This window comes from Schistocerca gregaria, chromosome 1, assembly GCF_023897955.1.
Source record: "Schistocerca gregaria isolate iqSchGreg1 chromosome 1, iqSchGreg1.2, whole genome shotgun sequence".
NCBI classification, from domain to species: Eukaryota; Metazoa; Arthropoda; class Insecta; order Orthoptera; family Acrididae; genus Schistocerca; species Schistocerca gregaria.
In genome coordinates, this window is record NC_064920.1 from 215,087,426 (window position 1) to 215,110,393 (window position 22,968).

General features: G+C 39.6%; 1 protein-coding gene across 1 annotated transcript in view; it reads left to right on the top strand.

Annotated features, from left to right (window-relative positions):
* LOC126337011 (active breakpoint cluster region-related protein) overlaps positions 1 to 22,968 on the top strand; it is a 121,212-nt gene that overhangs the window by 14,158 nt on the left and 84,086 nt on the right. Inside the window, exon 2 of the mRNA XM_050001264.1 lies at positions 20,604 to 20,796. Coding sequence (XP_049857221.1) covers positions 20,604 to 20,796 — 193 coding nt within the window. The remainder of the gene's footprint in view (positions 1 to 20,603; positions 20,797 to 22,968) is intronic.

The window sequence follows — 22,968 nt, forward strand, 5'->3', positions numbered from 1 at the left end:
AAGGATTCAGGTCAGGACTCTGTGCAGGCCAGTTCATTACAGGGATGTTATTGTCGTGTAACCACTTCGCCACAGGCCGTGCATTATGAAGAAGTGCTCGATCATGTTGATTAGATTAGAGATTAGATGAGATTAATACTTGTTCCATAGATCATGAATACGACACTTCGTAATGATGTGGATGCAATCGCCATCCCCGAGTTGTTCTTCGACAGTGGGAAGCAAGAAGGTGCTTAAAACGTCAATGTAACCCTGCGCTGTGATAGTGTCACGCAAAACAACAAGGAGTGCAAGCCCCCTCCATGAAAAACATGACCACACCACACTACCACCACCACCACCACCACCACATTTTACTGTTGGCACTACACACGCTGGCAGATGACGTTCACAGGGCATTCGCCACACCCACACCCTGCCATCAGATCGTCACATTGTGCACTGTGGTTCATCACTCCACACAATGTTTTTCCAGTTGTCCAATGTTTACACTCCTAACACCAAGCGAGGCATCATTTGGCATTTACCGGTGTGATGTGTGGTTTATGAGCAGCTGCTTGACCATGAAATCAAAGTTTTCTCACCTCCCACCTAACTGCCATAGTACTTGCAGTGGATCCTGATGCAGTTTGGAATTCCTGTGTGATGGTCTGGATAGATATTTGCCTATTACACATTACAAGCCTCTACAACTTTCGTCAGACTCTGTCAATCAACAGATGAGGTTGGCCTGTATGCTTTTGTGCTGTACATGTTCCTTCGTGTTTCCACTTCACTATCACATCGGAAATTGTGGACCTGGGGATGTTTAGGACTGGTGAAATCTTGCATACAGATGTATGACACAAGAGACACCCAATCACCTGACAATGTTCAAAGTCCATTAGTTCCGCGGAGTGCCCCATTCTGCTCTCTCACAATGTCTAATGACTACTGAGGGCGCTGATATGGTGTACTTGGCAGCAGGTGGCAGCACAATGTACTTCATAGTTAAATGTATGTTTTTGGAGGTGTCCAGATACTTTTGATCACCTAGTGTACTTCTCATCCACTGATTACAAAGTGTGAACTACTCTCTCACATGGTGAATAATAAAGCAGTCATGGAATATGCATTTTCTTCCCTATGAACAGTACAAACACCAGCAAACTAAAATTCACAGAACTCTAGTTCTTCCAATGTGAATATCATGGATTTTTGCAATTCATTCCTGTAACATACGTTGATTGTTCCAACAATGGAAACAGATAAGGGCACTTTTCACCCATGTCATACCTCAGGAAAAAGTGGGCAGACTGTACTTACATTTATACTGGCAGTTCAAAAACGGATATGGGGATGCACGTTTTTCTCGCCACAAATTGCTGAAAAAAGGAAATATCAACTTCCATGCAATTCTTCCATATTTCTTGCTGAAATGTTCACTGTTCTGCAAGTAGTAAAATATGTAAGTTCTCTATCAGGTGTCAAAGCAGTAATAATTACTGACTCACAGCGTGTAGTTAAATCTATTAGCCACTAGAATTGGAACAAAGGAACTTGTAAATATCTTCTAGATCTAGTAAATCACTACTAGCAAGCAAAAACGACTGGTCATGTTATAGAATTTGCTTGGCTCAATCACATTCTGGTTTCAAATGTAATGACACAGTGGGCCAACTAGCAAGAGAAGTGATTAGCAGCAGGAGGCCTATGATCATCAAACTCCTATACACAGACTACTTTTTGCAACTCAAACAACAAGCAATTCATTCATGGTAGGAGGAAGGAACTGATAGTCAACAAATATTAGGTGAAAACTACACAGGTATACAACCATACGGACATTGTTTGTCAGGTCCAAATCCTCAAGGAAAATTATATTATATATTGTGCAAATGTGTCTCAATCATGAATTCTTCCCCACTCAATTATGTCGAAATGGCATAGAAAGGACACCTTACTGTCAATGCAATGACTCCATGATTTGTGATGCGAGTCGCATTTTAGTTCAGTGCAAGCATTATGAGACTGACATAGTAAATTTTTTACAGGAGCTCTTGAGACTTCATCATTGTCAACCACTCTGTACGATCCCAGTTCATTGTGATCCATCCAGAAGTCTGTCTTGCCTTAGCCAAGTTTATAGCACAAGAAGATGTAAAAGTTTAAAATGAGTGATGGCGGTCGATCGTACTGCAGGAACTGAATTACCGCCTTTTGTACAACCAAGTGGCATACTGTCACTTGTGTCTAGTATCTCCATTGAATGTATCTCATCATTATATTCTGAAATCGCATTATGAAGGGCTCCTCTCCACAGAGTTTCTGACACAGGTTACGTGTACTAATTGTCACTTCATTTAATTTTAAAAAAAGTCTTCAGTTCAGTCTCCCAAAATTTAGTGGATTCCTTTTAGTATTCATTTGGATGACTTCAGAATTTTTCATTATTTAGAGTGAACTGGTCTTTTTGCACCATACAGGTATCTTCTCTAACTCATTTTCCAATTGGTTTTGATCATCTGATGACCTGACAAGATGGTAAATGACAGGATCATCTGCAAACAGTCTGAGAGTGCTGCTCAGATTGTCTCCTGAATCGTTTACGTAGATTAGGAACAGCAGAGGACCTATAATATTTTCTTGGGGAATGCCCAGGTATCACTTCTGTTTTACTCAGTGACTTTCCATCAGCTATGGCGGACTGTGACATTTCCGACAAGAAATCATGAACCCAGTTGCACAACTGAGGCAATACTCTATAGACACATAGTTTGATTAGACGCCGCTTGTGAGGAATGTCGTCAAAGCTTTCCTGAAATCTAGAAATATGGAATCAGTTGAGAACCCCTGTCAGTAGCACGCTCATTACTTGGTGTTTATAAAAAGCCAGTTGTGTTTCACAAGAAAGATATTTTTGATTCCATGAGGGCTATTTGTCAATAAATAGTTTTCTTCAAGGCAATTCATAATGTTCGAACTCAAATGATCTGTAATTTAGTGGATTACTCTATTTCCTTTCTTGAGTATTGGTGTGGCCTCTGCTATTTTCCAATCTTTAGGTGGGAATTTTTTGTTACATGAACAGTTGTATATGGTTATTAAGTATGAATTCATTGTATCAGCATACTCTGAAAGGAACCTAACTGGTATACAGTCTGGACCAAAGACCTTGCCTTTATTAAGTGATTTAATGTGATAAATGAAAAGCACCAGTTTGCTTTTGTTCTACAATATTACTTTTATTGTTAACTGGTTTTCGGCTTACTAGGCCATCTTCAGGCATTTATATGATTTAATGTGCTACGCTGCACCGAGGACCTGTACTTCCAAGTTATCTATGTTGGCAGATGGTCTTGATTCAAATTCTGGAATATTAACTTTGTCATCTTTGCTGAATCTGTCAGAGGATGTCTTTCCTAATTTATTATGTTGCTGACATTTAGTGCACATATCATGTATCTAGCATTCTATGATATATGCTGCGCATCTACATCTACATCCACATCCATACTCCACAAGCCACCTGACAGTGTGTGGCGGAGGGTACCCTGAGTACCTCTATCGGTTCTCCCTTCTATTCCAGTCTTGTATTGTACGCGGAAAGGAGGATTGTCGGTATGCTTCTGTGTGGGCTCTAATCTCTCTGATTTTATCCTCATGGTCTCTTCGCAAGATATACGTAGGAGGGAGCAATATACTGCTTGACTCTTCGGTGAAGGTATGTTCTCGAAACTTTAACAAAAGCCCGTACCGGGCTACTGAGCGTCTCTCCTGCAGAGTCTTCCACTGGAGTTTATCTATCATCTCCGTAACTCTTTCGCGATTACTAAATGATCCTGTAATGAAGCGCGCTGCTCTCCGTTGGATCTTCTCTATCTCTTCTATCAACCCTATCTGGTGCGGATCCCACACTGCTGAGCAGTATTCAAGCAGTGGGCGAACAAGCGTACTGTAACCTACTTCCTTTGTTGTCGGATTGCATTTTCTTAGGATTCTTCCAATGAATCTCAGTCTGGCATCTGCTTTACCGACGATCAACTTTATATGATCATTCCATTTTAAATCAATCCTAATGCGTACTCCCAGATAATTTATGGAATTAACTGCTTCCAGTTGCTGACCTGCTATTTTGTAGCTAAATGATAAGGGACCTATCTTTCTATGTATTCGCATCACATTACACTTGTCTACATTGAGATTCAATTGCCATTCCGTGCACCATGCGTCAATTCGCTGCAGATACTCCTGCATTTCAGTACAATTTTCCATTGTTGCAACCTCTCGATACACCACAGCATCATCTGCAAAAAGCCTCAGTGAACTTCCGATGTCATCCACCAGGTCATTTATACATATTGTCAATAGCAACGGTCCTATGACACTCCCCTGCGGCACACCTGAAATCACTCTTACTTCGGAAGACTTCTCTCCATTGAGAATTACATGCTGCGTTCTGTTATCTAGGAACTCCTCAATCCAATCACACAATTCATCTGATAGTCCGTATGCCCTTACTGACTGTGGGGAACTGTGTCAAACGCCTTGCAGAAGTCAAGAAACACGGCATATACCTGTGAACCCGTGTCTAAGGCCCTCTGAGTCTCGTGGACGAATAGCGGGAGCTGGGTTTCACACGACCGTCTTTTTCGAAACCCATGCTGATTCCTATAGAGTAGATTTCTAGTCTCCAGAAAAGACATTATACTCGAACATAATACGTGTTCCAAAATTATGCAACTGATCGATGTTAAAGATATAGGTCTATAGTTCTGCACATCTGTTCGACGTCCCTTCTTGAAAACGGGGATGACCTGTGCCCTTTTCCAATCCTTTGGAACGCTTCACTCTTCTAGAGACCTACGGTACACCGCTGCAAGAAGGGGGGCTAGTTCCTTCGCGTACTCTGTGTAAAATCGAACTGGTATCCCATCAGGACCAGCGGCTTTTCCTCTTTTGAGCGATTTTAATTGTTTCTCTATCCCTCTGTCGTCTATTTCGATATCTACCATTTTGTCAACTGTCCGACAATCTAGAGAAGGAAGCACAGTGCAGTCTTCCTCTGTGAAACAGCTTTGGAAGAAGACATTTCATATTTCAGCCTTTAGTCTGTCATACTCTGTTTCAGTACCATTTTGGTCACAGAGTGTGTGGACATTTTGTTTTGATCCACCTACCGCTTTGACATAGGACCAAAATTTCTTAGGATTTTCTGTCAAGTCAGTACATAGAACTTTACTTTCGAATTCATTGAAAGCCTCTCGCATAGCCCTTCTCACACTACATTTCACTTCGCATAATTTTTGTTTGTCTGCAAGGCTTTGGCTATGTTTATGTTTGCTGTGAAGTTCCCTTTGCTTCCGCAGCAGTTTTGTAACTCGGTTGGTGTACCACGGTGGCTCTTTCCCATCTCTTACGATCTTGCTTGGCACATACTCCTCCAACGCATATTGTACTGATCCTCAACACTATCTGTACTTGAGACAAAACTTTTGTGTTTAGCCGTCAGGTACTCTGTAATCTGCTTTTTGTCACTTTTGCTAAACAGAAAAATCTTCCTACCTTTTTTAATATTTCTATTTACGGCTGAAATCATCGATGCAGTAACCGCTTTATGATCGCTGATTCCCTGTTCTGCATTAACTGATTCAAATAGTTCGGGTCTGTTTGTCACCAGAAGGTCTAATATGTTATCGTCACGAGTCGGTTCTCTGTTTAACTGCTCAAGGTAGTTTTCAGATAAAGCACTTAAAAATATTTCACTGGATTCTTTGTCCCTGCCACCCGTTATGAACGTTTGAGTCTCCCAGTCTATATCCGGCAAATTAAAATCTCCACCCAGAACTATAAGATGGTGGGGAAATCTACTCGAAATATTTTCCAAATTATTCTTCAGGTGCTGAGCCACAACAGCTGCTGAGCCTGGGGGTCTATAGAGACATCCAATTACCATGTCTGAGCCTGCTTTAACAGCGACCTTCACCCAAATCATTTCACAATTCGAATCTCTGTCAATTTCCTTCGATACTATTGCACTTCTTATCGCTATAAACACGCCTCCCCCTTCACTGTCCAGCCTGTCTCTGCGGTATACATCCCAATCTGAGTTTAGGATTTCATTACTGTTTACATGTGGTTTCAGCCAACTTTCTGTCCCTATTACTATATGGGTGTTGTGACCGTTTATTAATGAGAGCAGTTCTGGGACCTTTCCATAGACGCTCCTGCAGTTTACTATTAGCACATTAATATTGTTATTCCCTGTTGCATTTTGCCTACTCCTGCCTTGCCGCGTCTCAGGAGGCGCCTTGTCGGGCCTAGGGAGGGAATTCTCTAACCTAAAAAAACCCATGTGCACTCCACACGTACTCCGCTACCCTCTTAGCCGCTTCCGGCGTGTAGTGCACACCTGACCTATTCAGGGGGACCCTACATTTCTCCACCCGATAGCGGAGGTCGAGAAATTTGCACTCCAGCTCTCCGCAGAATCGTCTGAGCCTCTGGTTTAAGCCTTCCACTCGGCTCCAAACCAGAGGACCGCGATCGGTTCTGGGAACGATACTACAAATAGATAGCTCTGATTCCACCCCGCGAGCGAGGCTTTCCGCCTTCGCCAACTCCGCCAACCGCCTGTACGAACTGAGGATGACCTCTGAACCCAGACGGCAGGAGTCATTGGTGCCGACATGAGCAACAATTTGCAGTCGGGTGCACCCAGTGCTCTCTATCACCGCCGGTAGGGCCTCCTCCACATCTCGGATGAGACCCCCCGGCAAGCAGACAGAGTGAACACTGGCCTTCTTCCCCGACCTTTCCGCTATTTCCATAAGGGGCTCCATCACCCGCCTAACGTTGGAGCTCCCGATAACTAATAAACCCCTCCCCCCGTGTGCCTGCTCGGACCTTGCTGAAGGAGCAGCCACATGTCCACTCACAGGCAGAGCGGGTGATGCCACACGGCCAGCCTCCACATTGACCCTCCGCCTCGTGCGCCGCGAACGCCGCTGAACCCGCCACTCCCCTTGGGGAGAGGGTGGCCCAACCGCGCCCGGTACCCGCGAAGATGTCTCGACAGCAGGGACAGTGCGTGAAGCATGTAACACCTGGGGTGTACCCTGCGACGCACCAGACTGCCGCTACACTCCAAGGCAGCAGCCTGAAGACGGCTGACCACGGTCATCAACACGCTCAGCTGTTCGCGAAGGGTGGCGAGCTCCTCCTGCGTCCGTACACAGCAGTCACACATCCTATCCATCCTAAGGAATCAATTTACTGAAGGCGGCTGATTATTGACTAAACTGTGATTGCTAACCACTTCTTGTAGAAAACAATGAAAATATCACTACCTGTCTCTGGACTGTATTGAAAACAAACACTAGCACTACTTGCACTATGACTGACTAAAGGGACTCTTTGACTGTATTCAAAACAAACATGAAATCTGTGGAAGACTATTACTAGCACGCGACAATTAAAGCTTTCTAAAAGCAAAAACACATCGAAGAAGGAGTGACGAGTAAGAAAAATACAGTTAATACTTAAATTAAGGTAGCTCGCTGCACAGCAGATGTGAAGCAGACTGCGGTTAGGGCGACACTGATGATTAAAAAATCAGTTAGGACTCGCGCAGAAATTGATAGCTGATAACCAACAGCGTCTGTAGAGAGACAGGAAGTAGCGATCACAGTACAGTAGCCACTTTGGTTGCAATTAATAAATCCATCAAGATGACTAGGAGAGATCTTGCTCTGGGAAGAGCAGATAAGGAGCATTTAGCATCATACTTGGTCAGTGAATGGACATCATTTAATTCCAATGTAACGGAGACAAAGGAACTATGGGCGAAGTTAAAATTAATTGTAAATCAAACTGTGAAGAAGTATGTGCCAAGTAAGTGGATTCAGTATGGAAAAAAACCATGATTTAATAACACAATTTTGAAAATTCTGAAATTTGTACTGGCGAGATAGGCACTTCTCTGGTGCCAGTCCCACACCCACGATGTGACAGACCATATGTGTGGCATTAAGTGATGAAATAATAGTCTCCGAAACTAGCCTTGTTAATAAAAAATCACTTACAATTGAATTAGATTTCTCGATTTTATCAGTACGTCCCTCAATTATGATAGTTACCAAATCAGACATTATAGAAAACAGTTAAGTTGCCAGGCCCAGGTGGATATCAAGTCGCTTTTGTACAGAGTATTCTTCAGCATTGGCCCCGTATTTAGCTTGCACTTATTGCAAATCTCTCGCCCAGTGGAAAGTCCCAAGTTACTGAAAAAAATGGAGGTATATAAGAAGAGTAAATTAATGGACCTGCGAAATTGCTGTCTAATATCCTTAATGTCACTTTGCTGTAGAATTATTGAGCATATTCTAAGTTTGGGTGTCATAAATTTCCCGGAAACAGGATAGCTCCTATCCACAACATGTATAGTATAAAGCATCACTAATTTGAAACTCATCTTGGCCTTTTCTTGCATGATAATCCTACCAACTATGGATTAAGGGCAATAGGCAGATTCAGTATTCCTAGATCTTCAGAAAAAGTTTGATACAGTGTCATACTGTAAAATGTTTGACACAGTGACACACTGTGGATTGTCAACAAAGTTCTGAGCTTACAGAATAGGTTGTCATAGGTATGAGTGGTTCCATATATTTTAAGTAATGGATCCCAGTGTGTCGTCCTGGACTGTGAGTTTTTATCAGAGACAGAGGTATCATCTGGAGTGCTCTAGGGAAGTGTGACACGACTGCTTTTGTTATCTCCATACATAAATGTACTGGCAGATAGAGAGAGCAGCAAACTGCAACTATTTGTTGATTACACTGTAGTGTACAGGAGGGTGTTGTCTTTGAATGACGTTGGAGAATACAGGATGACTTAAACAAATTTCTGTTTAGGGACTGACAGCTAGCTCTTATATCTTTCCAAATATAAGTTAATGCAGATGAGTAGGAAAAACACTCATGTAATTATTGAATACTGTGTTAGTAGTGCGCTGCTAGATACAGTAATGTCGATTAAATATATAGGTGTAACATTGTAAAGCGACATGAAACAGAACAAGAAATTAAGGTCACTTGTGTGGTCAACTTCAGTTGATAGAAAGAATTGTAGGAAAGTGTAGATCACCTATAAATGGGGCTGTACACAGGACACATTTGTGACCCATTCTTGAGAACTGCTCGGATGTTTGTATCTTCATTAGGTCAGAATAAAGGAAGATGACAAAGCAATTTTAGAGATATGCTGCTAGATATGTTACCGATAGGTTCAATCAGCATGTAAGTATTAGAAAAATGCGCTGTGAACTCAAATTGGAATTGCTGGAGGGAAGAAGACATTCTTTCTGTGAAACACTATTTGAAAGTTTAGAGAACTGGCATTTGCGACTAACTGCAGTACAATCCTCCTTCCACCAACATACGTCTTGTGTAAGGACTGCAAAGAAAAGCTAAAATAAACCAGGGCTCATACACAAATGTAGACAATCATTTTTCCCTCACTCCATTTGCAAGTGGGACAGGAAAGAAAATGAATTGCCATGATGCTGGGTATCCTCTGTCATGCACCTTATGGTAGCTTGTGGAGCGTGCTTGTAGTTGCAGGTGGAGGCAATAGATCATAACAACACATCATTGTAACTGGCAACAAGCACAAATCTTTCAGATTATTGAGGGGGGAAAATGTAAAAAATAATGCAAATTCATCGATTTGTTCTGAAGTGATATTGACACTTTTAATCTGCTATTCATATTGTGGTTCTCATAAGATAATGGTTAAGGAATAGGTAGATCCAACGTCTCACATGACAGTCCATGAGTGCTTTGCTATGCCTTTAGTTCGTTTCGCCATTGTAATCTTAGCTACCAAAAGATTAAAATCAGCAGTTTTGGGTGTTTGCTTAGGGGACAGGAGGCGAGGCTTGTCACTGCCAATTAAGCTCTGAGGCACCTCCCAATTCGTTCTTCACACCCGAAATGGACACAAATAGAAAAATCATTCTACTTCTGTCACTGATCATAAGTTACTAATTACTTCTACTAGGTTGCCTTTTTAATTTTTATGCAGTTATTGTAGTTTTAATTTGAAAGTTGACTTGTATAATTCTTATGATTCATTTCTATTGGCTATGTAAAACAGACTCAATACTGTATGTTAACAGATAGTGTGTTTGTATATTCAGTACAGAACCATACAACTGGAGCTCTCACAGCTAGATTAAGGACTCAGCAGTGATGAACCAACAAAATTGCACCCTTCTATTCTCAGCCGTCTGTCACATTATTCTGATCCATGCATTTGTAGTAGTTCGCAGGTAAAATCCTGTCGTCCCATGTCTGAATACTACTACTCTGTTTGGAATTCTTACTAAGCGATGTCAACAGTAAAGAGAATTAAAAAGTGGCTGAGTGATTCTTTATCTCTTTCCTTCGGTAACACAGATATTTTTATCTATGACAAATGGAGAAAACTTAAAACAGCCGAAACCAACAAGCATTGTGGAAAATGACTTGGGTAATCTGAGCAGAGCATAGTGCTAAAGATTTGTTATGTATCTGAAAATTGTCTCTGAGTGCCCAGTTACAAGGAAAGAAACAAAGAAAGAAAAGAATAGTTTGTGTGAACAGTACAATGCTTGGAATTACAGTGAAAGTTGAAACATTTTCTGGGAACAGCTACAAAAGATACCTGCTTTATGCAGATTCCCCTACATTTTGCAAAAGTTTGTGTTGAATTAGTAAAAAGAACTAAAATTATATTATGTTGTTTGTCCAAGAGGTATTATTCTAGTAGAGGTAAATCACAAAATTTTTGCCAGTGTGAAAGATTCATACTTGCACAGCAAACCACTTCTACCTTACAGTATACAATGTTAAGGCTGAGTAGTATGACAAAACAGTTAAGATACTGGGCTTGCATTTGGGACAAACCTGTTTGAAATCTCAGTCCAGTCATCCAGATTTTTTTAATGGTCCTAAATCACTTACAGCAAATTCGTGAACACTTCCTGTGAAAAAGACATGCCTACATTCCTGCCATATCGTTGTCTAATTCAATCTTGTGCTTCATTTCCAATAGCCTCATTTTTTTACAAGTTGTTAAACCTTATAAAGTTAACAGCATTCTTGCAGTAGAACAACATACTCTGCATTGTGTTTTTTTTTTTTTTTTTGCATCTTTTGAGATTGTTATTGTTTTTCATACTTTAATAAGAAGCACACATTTTTACTATATAGCTCAGTAATAGAAAAGTAAATAATTTTAGTTGCTATCATTTTTGCTGAAAACAATTACTTATTTTTTTATTCAAGAAAAACAAATTAAAATTTCTCTCAACTAACTGTTAGCAACAGTGCGAAATAGTTATTTAGTCTCATTTTTCAGGGCTAAATATGCATTTTCTAACATAATGAATGTGTATTACATGCTTTGCTTAACTGATGGATGTTTAGAAAAATATTAATTTTTTGGATTGTGAAATATTTATCAAGCTTCAAAACTAACAAAAATTGAATAACACTGCGGAAGAAAGTTTTACAGAGCAAGTATGACATTGTAGATAATGCATGTTGTGCTTATGTGAGTGTGCATATTTAACAGTAGTTTTGAGTTTTGTTTATAAAGTCATTGATATATGCAGAAATCTAGCAGAACCACATTAACAATTATCACTTGCATAAAACTGCAAAGGAGATTGACATGAGTTCGTACTCAGATCAGCCATTTTGGTTTCACGGTGGTGCAGGATCTTTTTGTTTTCTGTTTGCCAAAAGTTGTTTCATCTGATCAGCAGGACCACAGTTACACTGTCTGAAACCAAGAAAATGTCTTTGCTGCAGTGAGAGAGAGAGAGAGAGAGAGAGAGAGAGAGAGAGAGAGAGAGAGAGAGAGAGAGAGAGCCTCACAGTGCTGGCAAAGCACATTTCTTTTACTTGGTCCAGGAATTCTTTCATAATAGAGGTAGGCAACCACCATATTTCATTACTTACACGTACATCTAGTTTAAGGCTCAACAAACTGAGTACATGGACTATATGTAGAAATACAGTTGTCATTTCCTAAGGCTGCCTATGGTAGTACAGTTGTCAGTTCAGTGAATACAAGTGTCAAACTGGTTATAGTGCATTGTACTGTCAAAGAAGTAAACGACACAGACACATTGCGTTAACATTAACCAAAGATAATTCACATCAAAGAGTAAATATACTAAGAAGCTGCCTCTGGAAAATGATGTAAAAACTTCCAAGAAAAAAAAAAATTTAGATTGTTAGATAAAAGTTAAATGACAATAAAATGTACATTGAGGTATAATGATGACACAGATAAAAAGTTGAAAGACAATAAAATGTACATCAAAATGTGACATTAAAACAGGTGATAAAAGCTATTTAACTGAATGAGATTAGATTAGATTAGACTTACTTTCATTCCAATTGATCCATAGTGAGAAGGTCTTCCAGGATATAGAACATAATACATGACAAATATTTACAACTAAAACAAATAAGCTAATGTAACTTGCACAGGTCCCAACTGGAATGATCGTCATTTCATATATAAATGAACACTTTATGAAAAGATCATTTTACAACACACTCATTTACTAAAGTCACATTAATACACTGAATTTAAAATTTAAAAAAAAAAATGGTTTTTAATTTATAAGGCCATAAACATATAATAGAATTGCTACAATACTTATTTATAATGAACACATTCCTGCACTGAAATGGTGCAAAAGTTAGATTGTACTGTACTGTACACACACACACACACACACACACACACACACACACACACACACACACACACACACACACACACACAAAAATCAGTTGGTTCTACTGAGAAATTGGTCAATTGAGTAGGAGTTGGCCACCGGTCAATCCTTTAGGCTTCTCTTAAACTGAATTTCGTTGGTTGTTTAGCTTTTCATGGCTGCTGACAAGTTATTGAAAACGTGTGTTCCTGAATAATGCAAATCTTTTTGTACAAGAGTAAGTGACTTTAAATCCTTGTGAAGATTATTGTTATTTCTAGTATTGATTCTGTGAACTGAGCTGTCGGTTTGAAAAAGTGATATCTTTTTAAAGACAAATTTCATTAAGGAGTAAATATATTGGGAAGCAGTAGTTAGTATCCCTAGTTCCCTAAACAGGTCTCTGCCGGATGTTCTTGAGTTCACACCCCATATAACTCTTTCTTGCACATTTTTGTGCCCAGAAAACTTTAGCTTCGCTTGCTGAATTACCCAAAAATATAATCCCATATGACATTATGGAGTGAAAGTAAGCATTGTATGCCAGCTTTTTCATTTATATATCTCCTGTGTCTGACAGAATTCGCATTTCAAATAGAGATTTGTTCAGACACTTCAGAAGTTCTGTGGTCCACTCCTCCCAGTTGAATTTGTAATCAAGCTGTAAGCCCAAGAATTTAAAACTGTCCACTTCTTGTATCTGCTTGTCATTATATGTTAGGCATATACTCGCGGGACACCCCTTACAAGTTCTGAACTTCATGTAGTGTGTTTTTTCAAAGTTTAGTGACGAAGAATGGGCTAAGAACCAGTGATTAATGTCCACAAATACTTAATTAGCCAGTCTTTCTAAGACTACAGCTGATTTGCTTTTTATTGCAGTGTTTGTATCATTGGCAAACAAAACAAACTTGGCATATGGTAATGTTACTCATGAAAAGTCATTGATATACACAAGAAAAAGTAAGGGCCCTAAGGTGGAACCTTGTGGGACCCCATATGTAATTAGTTCCCAGTTGGATGATGCCTGATAGCGTAATACATGTCTCTTTCCTAATAGCACCCTTTGTTTCCTGTTAGAGATATAAGATTTGAACCATTTTGCAGCATTTCCTGGTTAAGTACATTTTCACTGTAACTGTAGATAGCCTTCTCAATATCAGAACCCTTTAGAAATCCTAACTGCGACTTTGACAGTATGTTATTTGTGATAAGGTGGTTATAAAGCCGATTGTATATTACCTTTTTTAAAATTTTTGAGAATGTTGGCAAAAGTGAAATTGGACGGAATTTTGATGCTATTTCTTAATCTCCCTTCTTAAACAACATATTTCAACCATTCAGGAAATATTCCACTGATAGGCAATACAGAAGGGTCCGATCGGACTAGTGCGGGTAATAGGGGACAAACTAAATATAAACAAATTTAGACACCCACCCCCATACAAAACCACGCAAAACGACGAAAAAACCAACATCACAAAACTCCCCAAATATTACTAAACACAAAATCATTTGGAATTGCACACTTCCCTTGACCTATATAGCTCAACAGCAGCTCCTGATCTCATAAATTGGGATTGAACACTTCCCTTGACCTATATAGCTCAAAAACTCTCCCGATACCAATACCAACATTCACAACCACACATTGGGATCGAACACTTCCCTTGACCTGTTATCCTTACGACATCTCCACATACAGCAGCCATCCCTGGTCCGAGACGCCGGAACTTTAAGTAAGCCTCATTTCTTCATGAGGTACTGAACACTTGACGACTTCATCCAAAAATCTGAATATTTGAAGAAATTTTATTAGAGACACTGCACTGTCCCCCATCATAGGTGACAACCGAAAACTGTTGACCCTGTCAGTCATATCCATACCTACCAAAGACATAAAAAAAAGCAATTTATCAAAATTCACACACGACGCCACACTTGCAAACTAAACCAAAAACATCACCTCGCACACCACCGGAGAGCACCACCGATCGCATCATAACGACTCCTACAAACACGCCACTCTCACAAACTAAATTCCACGCTGTCGTGACCTCACACACCACAACAGCCTTATGTTACGGGTCAAAGCCGACGGGTGGGATCGGAACGCTTCGGTCGACCCCACTGATACACAGCTGGTTACACAGATAGCTTTATTTAGTACTTAACTCAGACTCATGTTCTTTAACTTCGTTGATATTTTATCATGGACTGTGCTGGGGTAGTGAGGATCAAATTCATATTATGGAAGTTACTTGAAGTGTCTAGTTTGACATATCTCAGGGCAGCATCTACATAACCTGACAACCCCATCGTTTCAGTAACAATTAGAAAATGTTTATTAAAAAATTCTGCAACACTATACACATCTGTCACTAACGTATCGTTTACTCTTAGTGCTATTCGCCCCTCTTCATGTCTGTTTCTACCGGTCTCCTCCTTCACTATATCCCATATTGTCTTTGTTTTGTTATCTGATTTGACTATCTTTTCCTTGAAATATATTTGCTTTATGTCTGTATTACAGTCTTTAATATTTTGCCTTATTTCTTGTAATATGCTGTAGCATCAACATCAAATATGTTTCCGATTGACAGAGACAGTTTTCTTTTTGTTTTACAAGATACCTCTATTCCTTAAGTAATCTAAGGCTTCTTTCTGCACTTTGCTCTAACCTTGGTTAGTTTGGGGACAAACAGTATTCAAATAAGGTAAGCACTTTATTAGCAAAAGTGTTATATTTTTTATTCATGCCATGAGCACTGTAAACATCTCTCCAGTGAATGCCTCTGAGGAGTTCCTAAAACAATCAATTTTCAATTTACATAAGATGTCATAACGTGTTGCTGCACCATCAGTAAAATAATACTTGAAGTAAAGTAACATAGTAGTACTAAAATAACACATGAAGTTGCTGCACCAATAAGTAGAATAATACATGGAGTTACAAAACGTGTGATAAAATGTATTAGAGAGAAAACACACATTAGACTAAATTTGTCAACAATAGAAGGGGCATAGAAAAGGTTATGAATGTGCAATTGATTCTATTTATGCCTGAACAATTGGAAAATAATGTAAAACTTCGAACAGTGTGAATAGGTTAGTATAGGGAGAGGTGGAAATCTATTTTGTAACAATTTATGGCTCGAAGATTGGTATGGTCAATAGAAGCAACCAAGAGAGATCAAATTTGTACAAACTGTTTGTGTATTATAGTAAATTGGTTAAAATGCGAATAGCACAAACAATCTGTACAGTTTCGATCTCCTGTGTGTGTGTGTGTGTGTGTGTGTGTGTGTGTGTGTGTGTGTGTGTGTGTGTGTGTGTTTGTTGGGGGGGGGGGGGGGGGGGGAGCACCAGAATGGTTGTTACTACGATTTATACTAACCATCAGGTTATAAATCATTGCAAAATAGGTTGCTACCACTGCCCATACTAACCTGTTCACGTTTACAAAAAAAATTGTAACATTTTACATTTACTTACCATTGCCCAGTCATACATATAATCAAGTGCCCGTATCATTCATGGCCTTTTATATTTGTATTTTACATTTCTTTCCATTGTTGATGCATTATATCACTGTCTAAGATGCTGTTGAAGGATAGAGACTAAAATGTGCTTTCTGTCATATCACATTTTATCTCATTCATTTTGTAACTTCAAGTATTATTTTACTCATTGGTGCAGTTACTTCATGTACTATTTTACTGATATTTTAATACTACTGTGCTACTTTACTTCATGTGTTATTTTACTTCTGTTTTAATACTGCTGTATTACTTTATTTCATGTATTATTTTATATATTGGTGCAGCAGCACATCATAACATCCTATTTGTATTAATCTCATACACTGAAATAGTTTTTTCCACTGTGTTACTGTCATATTTTGACATACAATTTGTCTTTTACCTTTTATCTACATCATCGTTTTATCTTGGTGCATGTTTTATTGTCATTAAACTTTTATCTAACAATAGCATAAGTTTCTTGTTTCTTAAAAAGTCCTAATGTCGTTTTCCAGTGAAAGCATCTTAGTATATTTATTCTATGATGTGAATTGTCTTTAGTTAATGTTTACTCCACCTGGCTGTGTAATTTTCTTCTTTGGCATTTTAATACACTATGTCCAGTTTGACATTTGTATTCATTGAAACAACTGCACTACCATTAGCAGTCTTTATAAAATGACAGTTGTATTTCTATATACAGTCGATGTGCTCAGTTTGTTGAGCTTAACACTAGATGTGCATAAGTAATGAAGTAATTGTGCATACAGAGTTTCTCATGATCATGAAGTATACTGGTATGTGTTACTTACTTTTAATAATATCCATACACTGTCCCATAGCTTATGTCTGACAACTATCTTTTGAAACTTGTAACTTTTAATAAAGAATTGTGCAATCAAGACTTTTCTATAATTGCAGTTTGTGTAAAAACGCAACTTGTTTTGATGCAACACCAAGGAATGTCGTGCAGTGGTGTAAAAGCTGAACTTATATTATGAAAGATGGGGTTCAAATCACCATATCGCCATCTTGATTAGCATTTTGTGATTGCCCTAATCAACTTCTACGGAGTGCTTGGATAGTTCCTTAAACAGAGCCAAGGCCGATTTCTTTCCCCACTTATGCGTAATCAAATCTCTCTGATCGGAACTGATATCAGAGAGACATTCAATTGTGAACTTCCTTCTGTCCGTCCTTCCTTCCTTCCTTCTTTCCTTCATTATGTGGAAAAACAATCAAACACTAACAACCTGAAAAAGTACTGTAGATACTTTGCTCAATCACATATTTGATCGAACAGTGGAAAGTCATGGTTGAAATATTAACAATAACTTGAAAAAGATAGATTGCTACTCTCCATAGAGACACATTTAATTGCATACAAATGCAAAAAAAGAGAGTGTTGCACATTGAGCTTTCATCCAAGGCCTTGCTCAGTAGACAAACATTCACATGAGGAAGTACATTTGATGCACATGCAACTCCTATCTCTGGCCACTAAGGCGAGAATACAACAGTTGTTTTAACGAAAGCAGCAGTCCAGAGTGGGGCAGGGAAAGGGAATGAATATCGGGGTATAGGTGGGGGGAGAGAAGAGTGCCATCTAACAGTGTGTGCCAGGACCAGATGCTGCAGGACAAGGCTGCCAGGTGCAGCATCAAGAGGCTGTGAGGGGAGGGGAAATGGAAGAGGAGAGGAGCAGAGATGGGGGAAAGAATGGCAGATGCGTTGGTACAGATCAGCCCACAGTAAGAGTGAAGGACCATGAGTTGGGAGGAGGTGATAGGACAGAGGGGGCAGAAACTGATGGGTCAAGGGTTAGGATGCAGTATGTTGCGGTAGGTTGGGGCTGGAATAATTCCGAGAGTGGAGAATGTGTTGTAAGGATATGCTCCATCAGCGCAGTTCACAAAAGCTGATGTTGGAGGGGAGGATCCAGATGGCCTGGGTTGTGAAGCAGCCATTGAAATTAAGTTATGTTCAGGTGCGTGTTGTGTCACAGGGTGGCCCACTTCACTCTTGATCACAGTTTGGCACTGGCCATTCATCCTGGTGGACAACTGGTTGGTTGTCCTACCCGCATAAAAAGCTGTGCAGTGATTGCAGCAGAACAGATACATGACTTTGCTCCTTTCACAGGTTGCCTGGCCTCTGACGGGGTAGGATAAGTCTCTGACGGGACTGGAATAGGAGCTGCTGGGTGCATGGATTGGCAAGTCTTGCACCTGGGTGGGTCTCCCACAAGGATATCTCCTATGTCAATGGTTGGGATTGGGAGGTGCATAGGGGATGTGTGGGGATATGACATGAGAAATCTGTTTGTGGACTTGATCTGGAGGATAGAGCTTGCCTGTGAAGGCATTTGTGAAACTTTCAGCATGCTGTGCAAGAGTGCTCTTGTTGCTGCAGATACGGCGTTGCCAGGAGGCCATGCTATATTGGGAGGGATTTTTTGGTTTGGAAGGGAAGGCAGCTGTCGAAATGCAGTTACTGGTGGTGGCTGGTGGGATTAATATGGACAGTGACGAATGGATGGAGGCATCAGAGAGGGTGTGGTCAACGTCCAGAAAAGTAGCACATTGGTGATGCGGCTGAGAGAGAAGGTGTCAAGGTTGTTAAGGAATGATGATAGGTTTTCAATAGCAGTAGCACCATGAGCATGAAGGATGTTGGCGTATAGGCAAGTGACGAGTAGGGATCCAGGAGGTAAAGGAATGTGGGTGGTGTACAGTCACTGAAGAAAGTGGTCAGTATGTTTTACTTGGGAAGCTAGGTTTTGGGCTGTGGGTTGGGGATGTTTGTCAGTGAGAGTCAAAATCATTTCAGTGGCAGCACAATAACCAGCTACAATAGTGCGTTCAAGATTGTTTCCTTTGTGTGTTTTGGGGAGCATGTAAAAGATGGATATGCAGGGTGCCATAGGGCAAGGAGGAAAACCAATTTAGGGGAGAGATTCTGAGGGCAGCCTAAGACTTTAAGCAGGGATTGTAGGTTACACTGGGCCTCTGGGATGGGATCACTCTCAAAGAGTTTATAGATGGAGGAGTCAAACAGTTGGCAAGGCCTCTGCCAGGTAGTCACTGTAATTCATAACGTCAGTGGTGGAATCTTTGTCTGCAAAGAACTTCCTTGGCCAGTTTGCTGGAGGGCTCACAAAGGCTTTCACAGGCAGTCACTATTCTCCAGACCTAGTCTGCAAACAGATTTCCTGTGCCATTTCCCTACACAATCCCAATCCTCCCACCAACACCAAGAACTAGCCACAAAGGATCTCCCCATTCATCACTCAGTAACCTCCCTTCGGACTGGTATATCTGAACCATGTCTTCCTTAGGATGAAGGTAGAGGAAAGAAAATTTCACTTTTATAATCTTTATCAGAAAATTAATGTTGTTACCTTCATTTTTTTCAAATGCTTTACCAACTACTGTTCAAGAGTCTCAGAATTCTAGTTCTTCTCCTTGCATTATGCCTGAGTTCCATCAAGAGATTTTTGCTGTTTAGTAATAATCAGTTCAGGGAGCAGCAACCGTCTCTCGGTGAACACTGGACGGCACAACAATTTATATTTAAACCGTCCTGAACCATTGTACAAAAGGTGCACCTTTAGTAAGCTTCCATCAGAACTGAAAAATGTGTGTGATAAATTCCAAATTTTTGAATCTAAATTATAAGGCTTTCGTGATAAGTACCACCTTTATATGCTGTACGCGTGTTCCTCACAGTTGTTCGCAACATTTTGTTGTACTGTGTTACTTATTTACATACACTACAGCTCTCATTTTTGAGGATGATGCTGTTTTGGCGCTCTATGAATTTTGTTTGTAGAGGATTGTTTCGTGTCGGGTGACTTAGGCTCATGTGGACAATGGAACCTGAGAGAAAAAGTTGACCAAAAGTGAAAACATGCAGACATTTTAAAGCAGTGTTCAAGCATATAAAAGTGTGTTCTAAGGGATTCTTTAGATGCTATATCACATCAAAGAACTGTAGTCTCATTATTCCTTTGAGAGACCAAGGAACAATAAAAAGAAAATAGTGTGATGCCCCTGTAAATATGCTCTAAAACAGGAGGTAAGAATAGTGCCATCATTTGGAAAAGTTGTAGCAACACTTCATAGAATAATATCGGCTATCTGAAAAAGGATTAAGGAATATTTGTTTCATTGTCCATATAATGCTTATTTATGCCGTTGTACAGCTGGCTATAAGAGACTTATCTATTTTTGTAGAACATACTAAGACTTTAATGTCAAGGTAGATTGAAGAGTAGAGATTAAAGAGTGCATATTTCATGTTTTTATTATAATATTTTGTTGAAGGTGATGGTGTCAGTACTATGACAAGTGGTACCAGTTCCGGAATGACAGACACTGATACTGAAGGAGCAATGATGACACTTCCTTCTAACAGTCCTCTCTCACAATCGCAGTTAGAACTGTTGAAAGCCACCACACCAGCACCACACTCTCCTGACAAGCAGTCAAATTATGTGAACATTGACTATTTTATAAAGTAAGTTCTTAATCTCTACTGATTTATTAACTAATGCTTTAACATGTAATTGTATTTTTGTAATTATTAATCTCTTTTACATATCCTATAAAACATGTGCCCACTTCGTTGGAGAAAAAGAGTCCTTATCATTATTCTGTCACGACTTTAGAGTTTACTATTTGTTAGTGATAGGTTTATAGTGTCATAAGCTAACTATAAAGTTACTATTATCTGCCACTATTTTCTGTGTATCATGGCTGTTAAGGCAAATTTATTTTAAATGTTTGCTTCCAAGGATGCATAGTGATTTACATTGAAGGCAGTGTGCACTGTTAATTTTATCATTTGCCTTTCTTTGGTAAATCACTTAATTTGATCAGTAAAATTCTCTGTTTTAATCTTGCTTTCAAATTCTGAATTAAACTTAACAACCTGTCCTCATTACTATGGTTCCAGCTGATCTGAAGATATCACTCCTTCCATTTGTTGGATGCATGTCAATCCTTGTCGTACCATACAGTTTGTGCCCTAGGGTAACATGGAAGTTATTCCATGTCTTCATACACATCCTGTCATACCATTCTTTCTCAGTATTTTCTACAACTTCTTCCCTTGCCATTTCTGCGGAGGATTTTCCCATTTGTTGTCTTACTCAATGTTCAGCATCCAATCTGTTACACATCTTACCTGCTTTGAATCTTGTGTTGTCTGGTTTTCATGTAGTTCATAATCCACTACCACACAATGCTGTGCTCCAGATGTACATTCTTAGAAATCTCTTCCTCAGAGTAAGGTCTGTGGTTGTGTTTTAGTTGTAATAATACAGTACTTCCACATTGGCACACTGCACTTTTGTGTCTCTTATGCTTTATTCACCCATCTCCCAGGTCTCAGAACTGCTCCAGGCTCTTTCCTCATTTCATTGTGATTGTTTCCCCCTCTCAATAGTGACTTTTTCTGGTTGCTAAACATATAGCAGTTTATCTTTATTTTTTTCCTCCCACTTCATGAGCATATGAATACATCTCCCCTTCCAGCAGTAGATGATAGTGTCTTGCTGTTTACTATGCGGATACATGCTTCTGCAGCAGACTATTAGCTCTTGTCACAGGGATATATTTTGCTGCAGGATATAGCTGTTGTTTCGTTTCAGTGCTACAAGCATTGCCAAAAACCTGTGTTAAAAATGGTTAGTAACAACAAAAAGACAATAATAAATGTGTAGAGGAGAAGGTCTGGTATTCACAGCACGACAGTCATATTGCACAGTAAATTGCTAACATTTTTAGACCGAAGGCTGATAGTGTGTATTAAATGTTGTTCATTGTTTTGTGTATGCAAGGCACATGTGAAGTAATAACTCAAGTCTCTGCAGAAAACATTAGGTAGCTTCTGTTTTCCAAGTCTTCAGTAACCCAAAAAACAACTCTTAAAAAATTAGAATTCTAAGTTGTGTGAGAATTTTTTTCTAATGAAGTTGCTTATGTACTAGAACAGTATTTTCACTGAAAAATATATCTTCCAAATCTTGTACCACACATCTTATTGTGGAGCCTACCTGTTTCTTGCTGCAAAACAAATGTGCTCTCTACTTTTAAGAAATAAATTTCACTAAAATTACGGGTTGACAATCATAATATTGTATATAACAAAAACTTCAAGTGAAATACTGCATTTATTTTGGCTGTACAAACAAAATTAGCTTTCAATCATTTCCAAGTATCTCTTATAATTACTATTTATCATTTTGAGTGACATATTTGTTGACTAATTACATTATATGATTCTTCATATTCTCCCAATGTATTGGTTGATTCAACAGCCCACATGGGTACTGCTGGTTCACAATATTGAACAGACCCACATCACCATAGACACCACATTTGTTTTCAGCCATGTGACCATTGTCAGGTGCCCTGGCAAATTGACGTCTTGGGGATGCACAGCCAACGTATAGCCCTTCCCCATGTGGACCACTCCATACTTGGTCCTCAACTGAGGGTCATATTGGTGGCCAAAGAGGCAGTTATGTCACTGTCTGTGGCAATGACACTGGCGGAGCGAAGTGACTGCAGTAGTGTGGTTACCATGATCACCAACTTGTTTGTCAGGTGTCTTCTTAATTAGACTCACCGACGGTTTCCAACCCTTGCTGAGGCTATGCCACAGTCCCAGTTGATGAGATTGTTC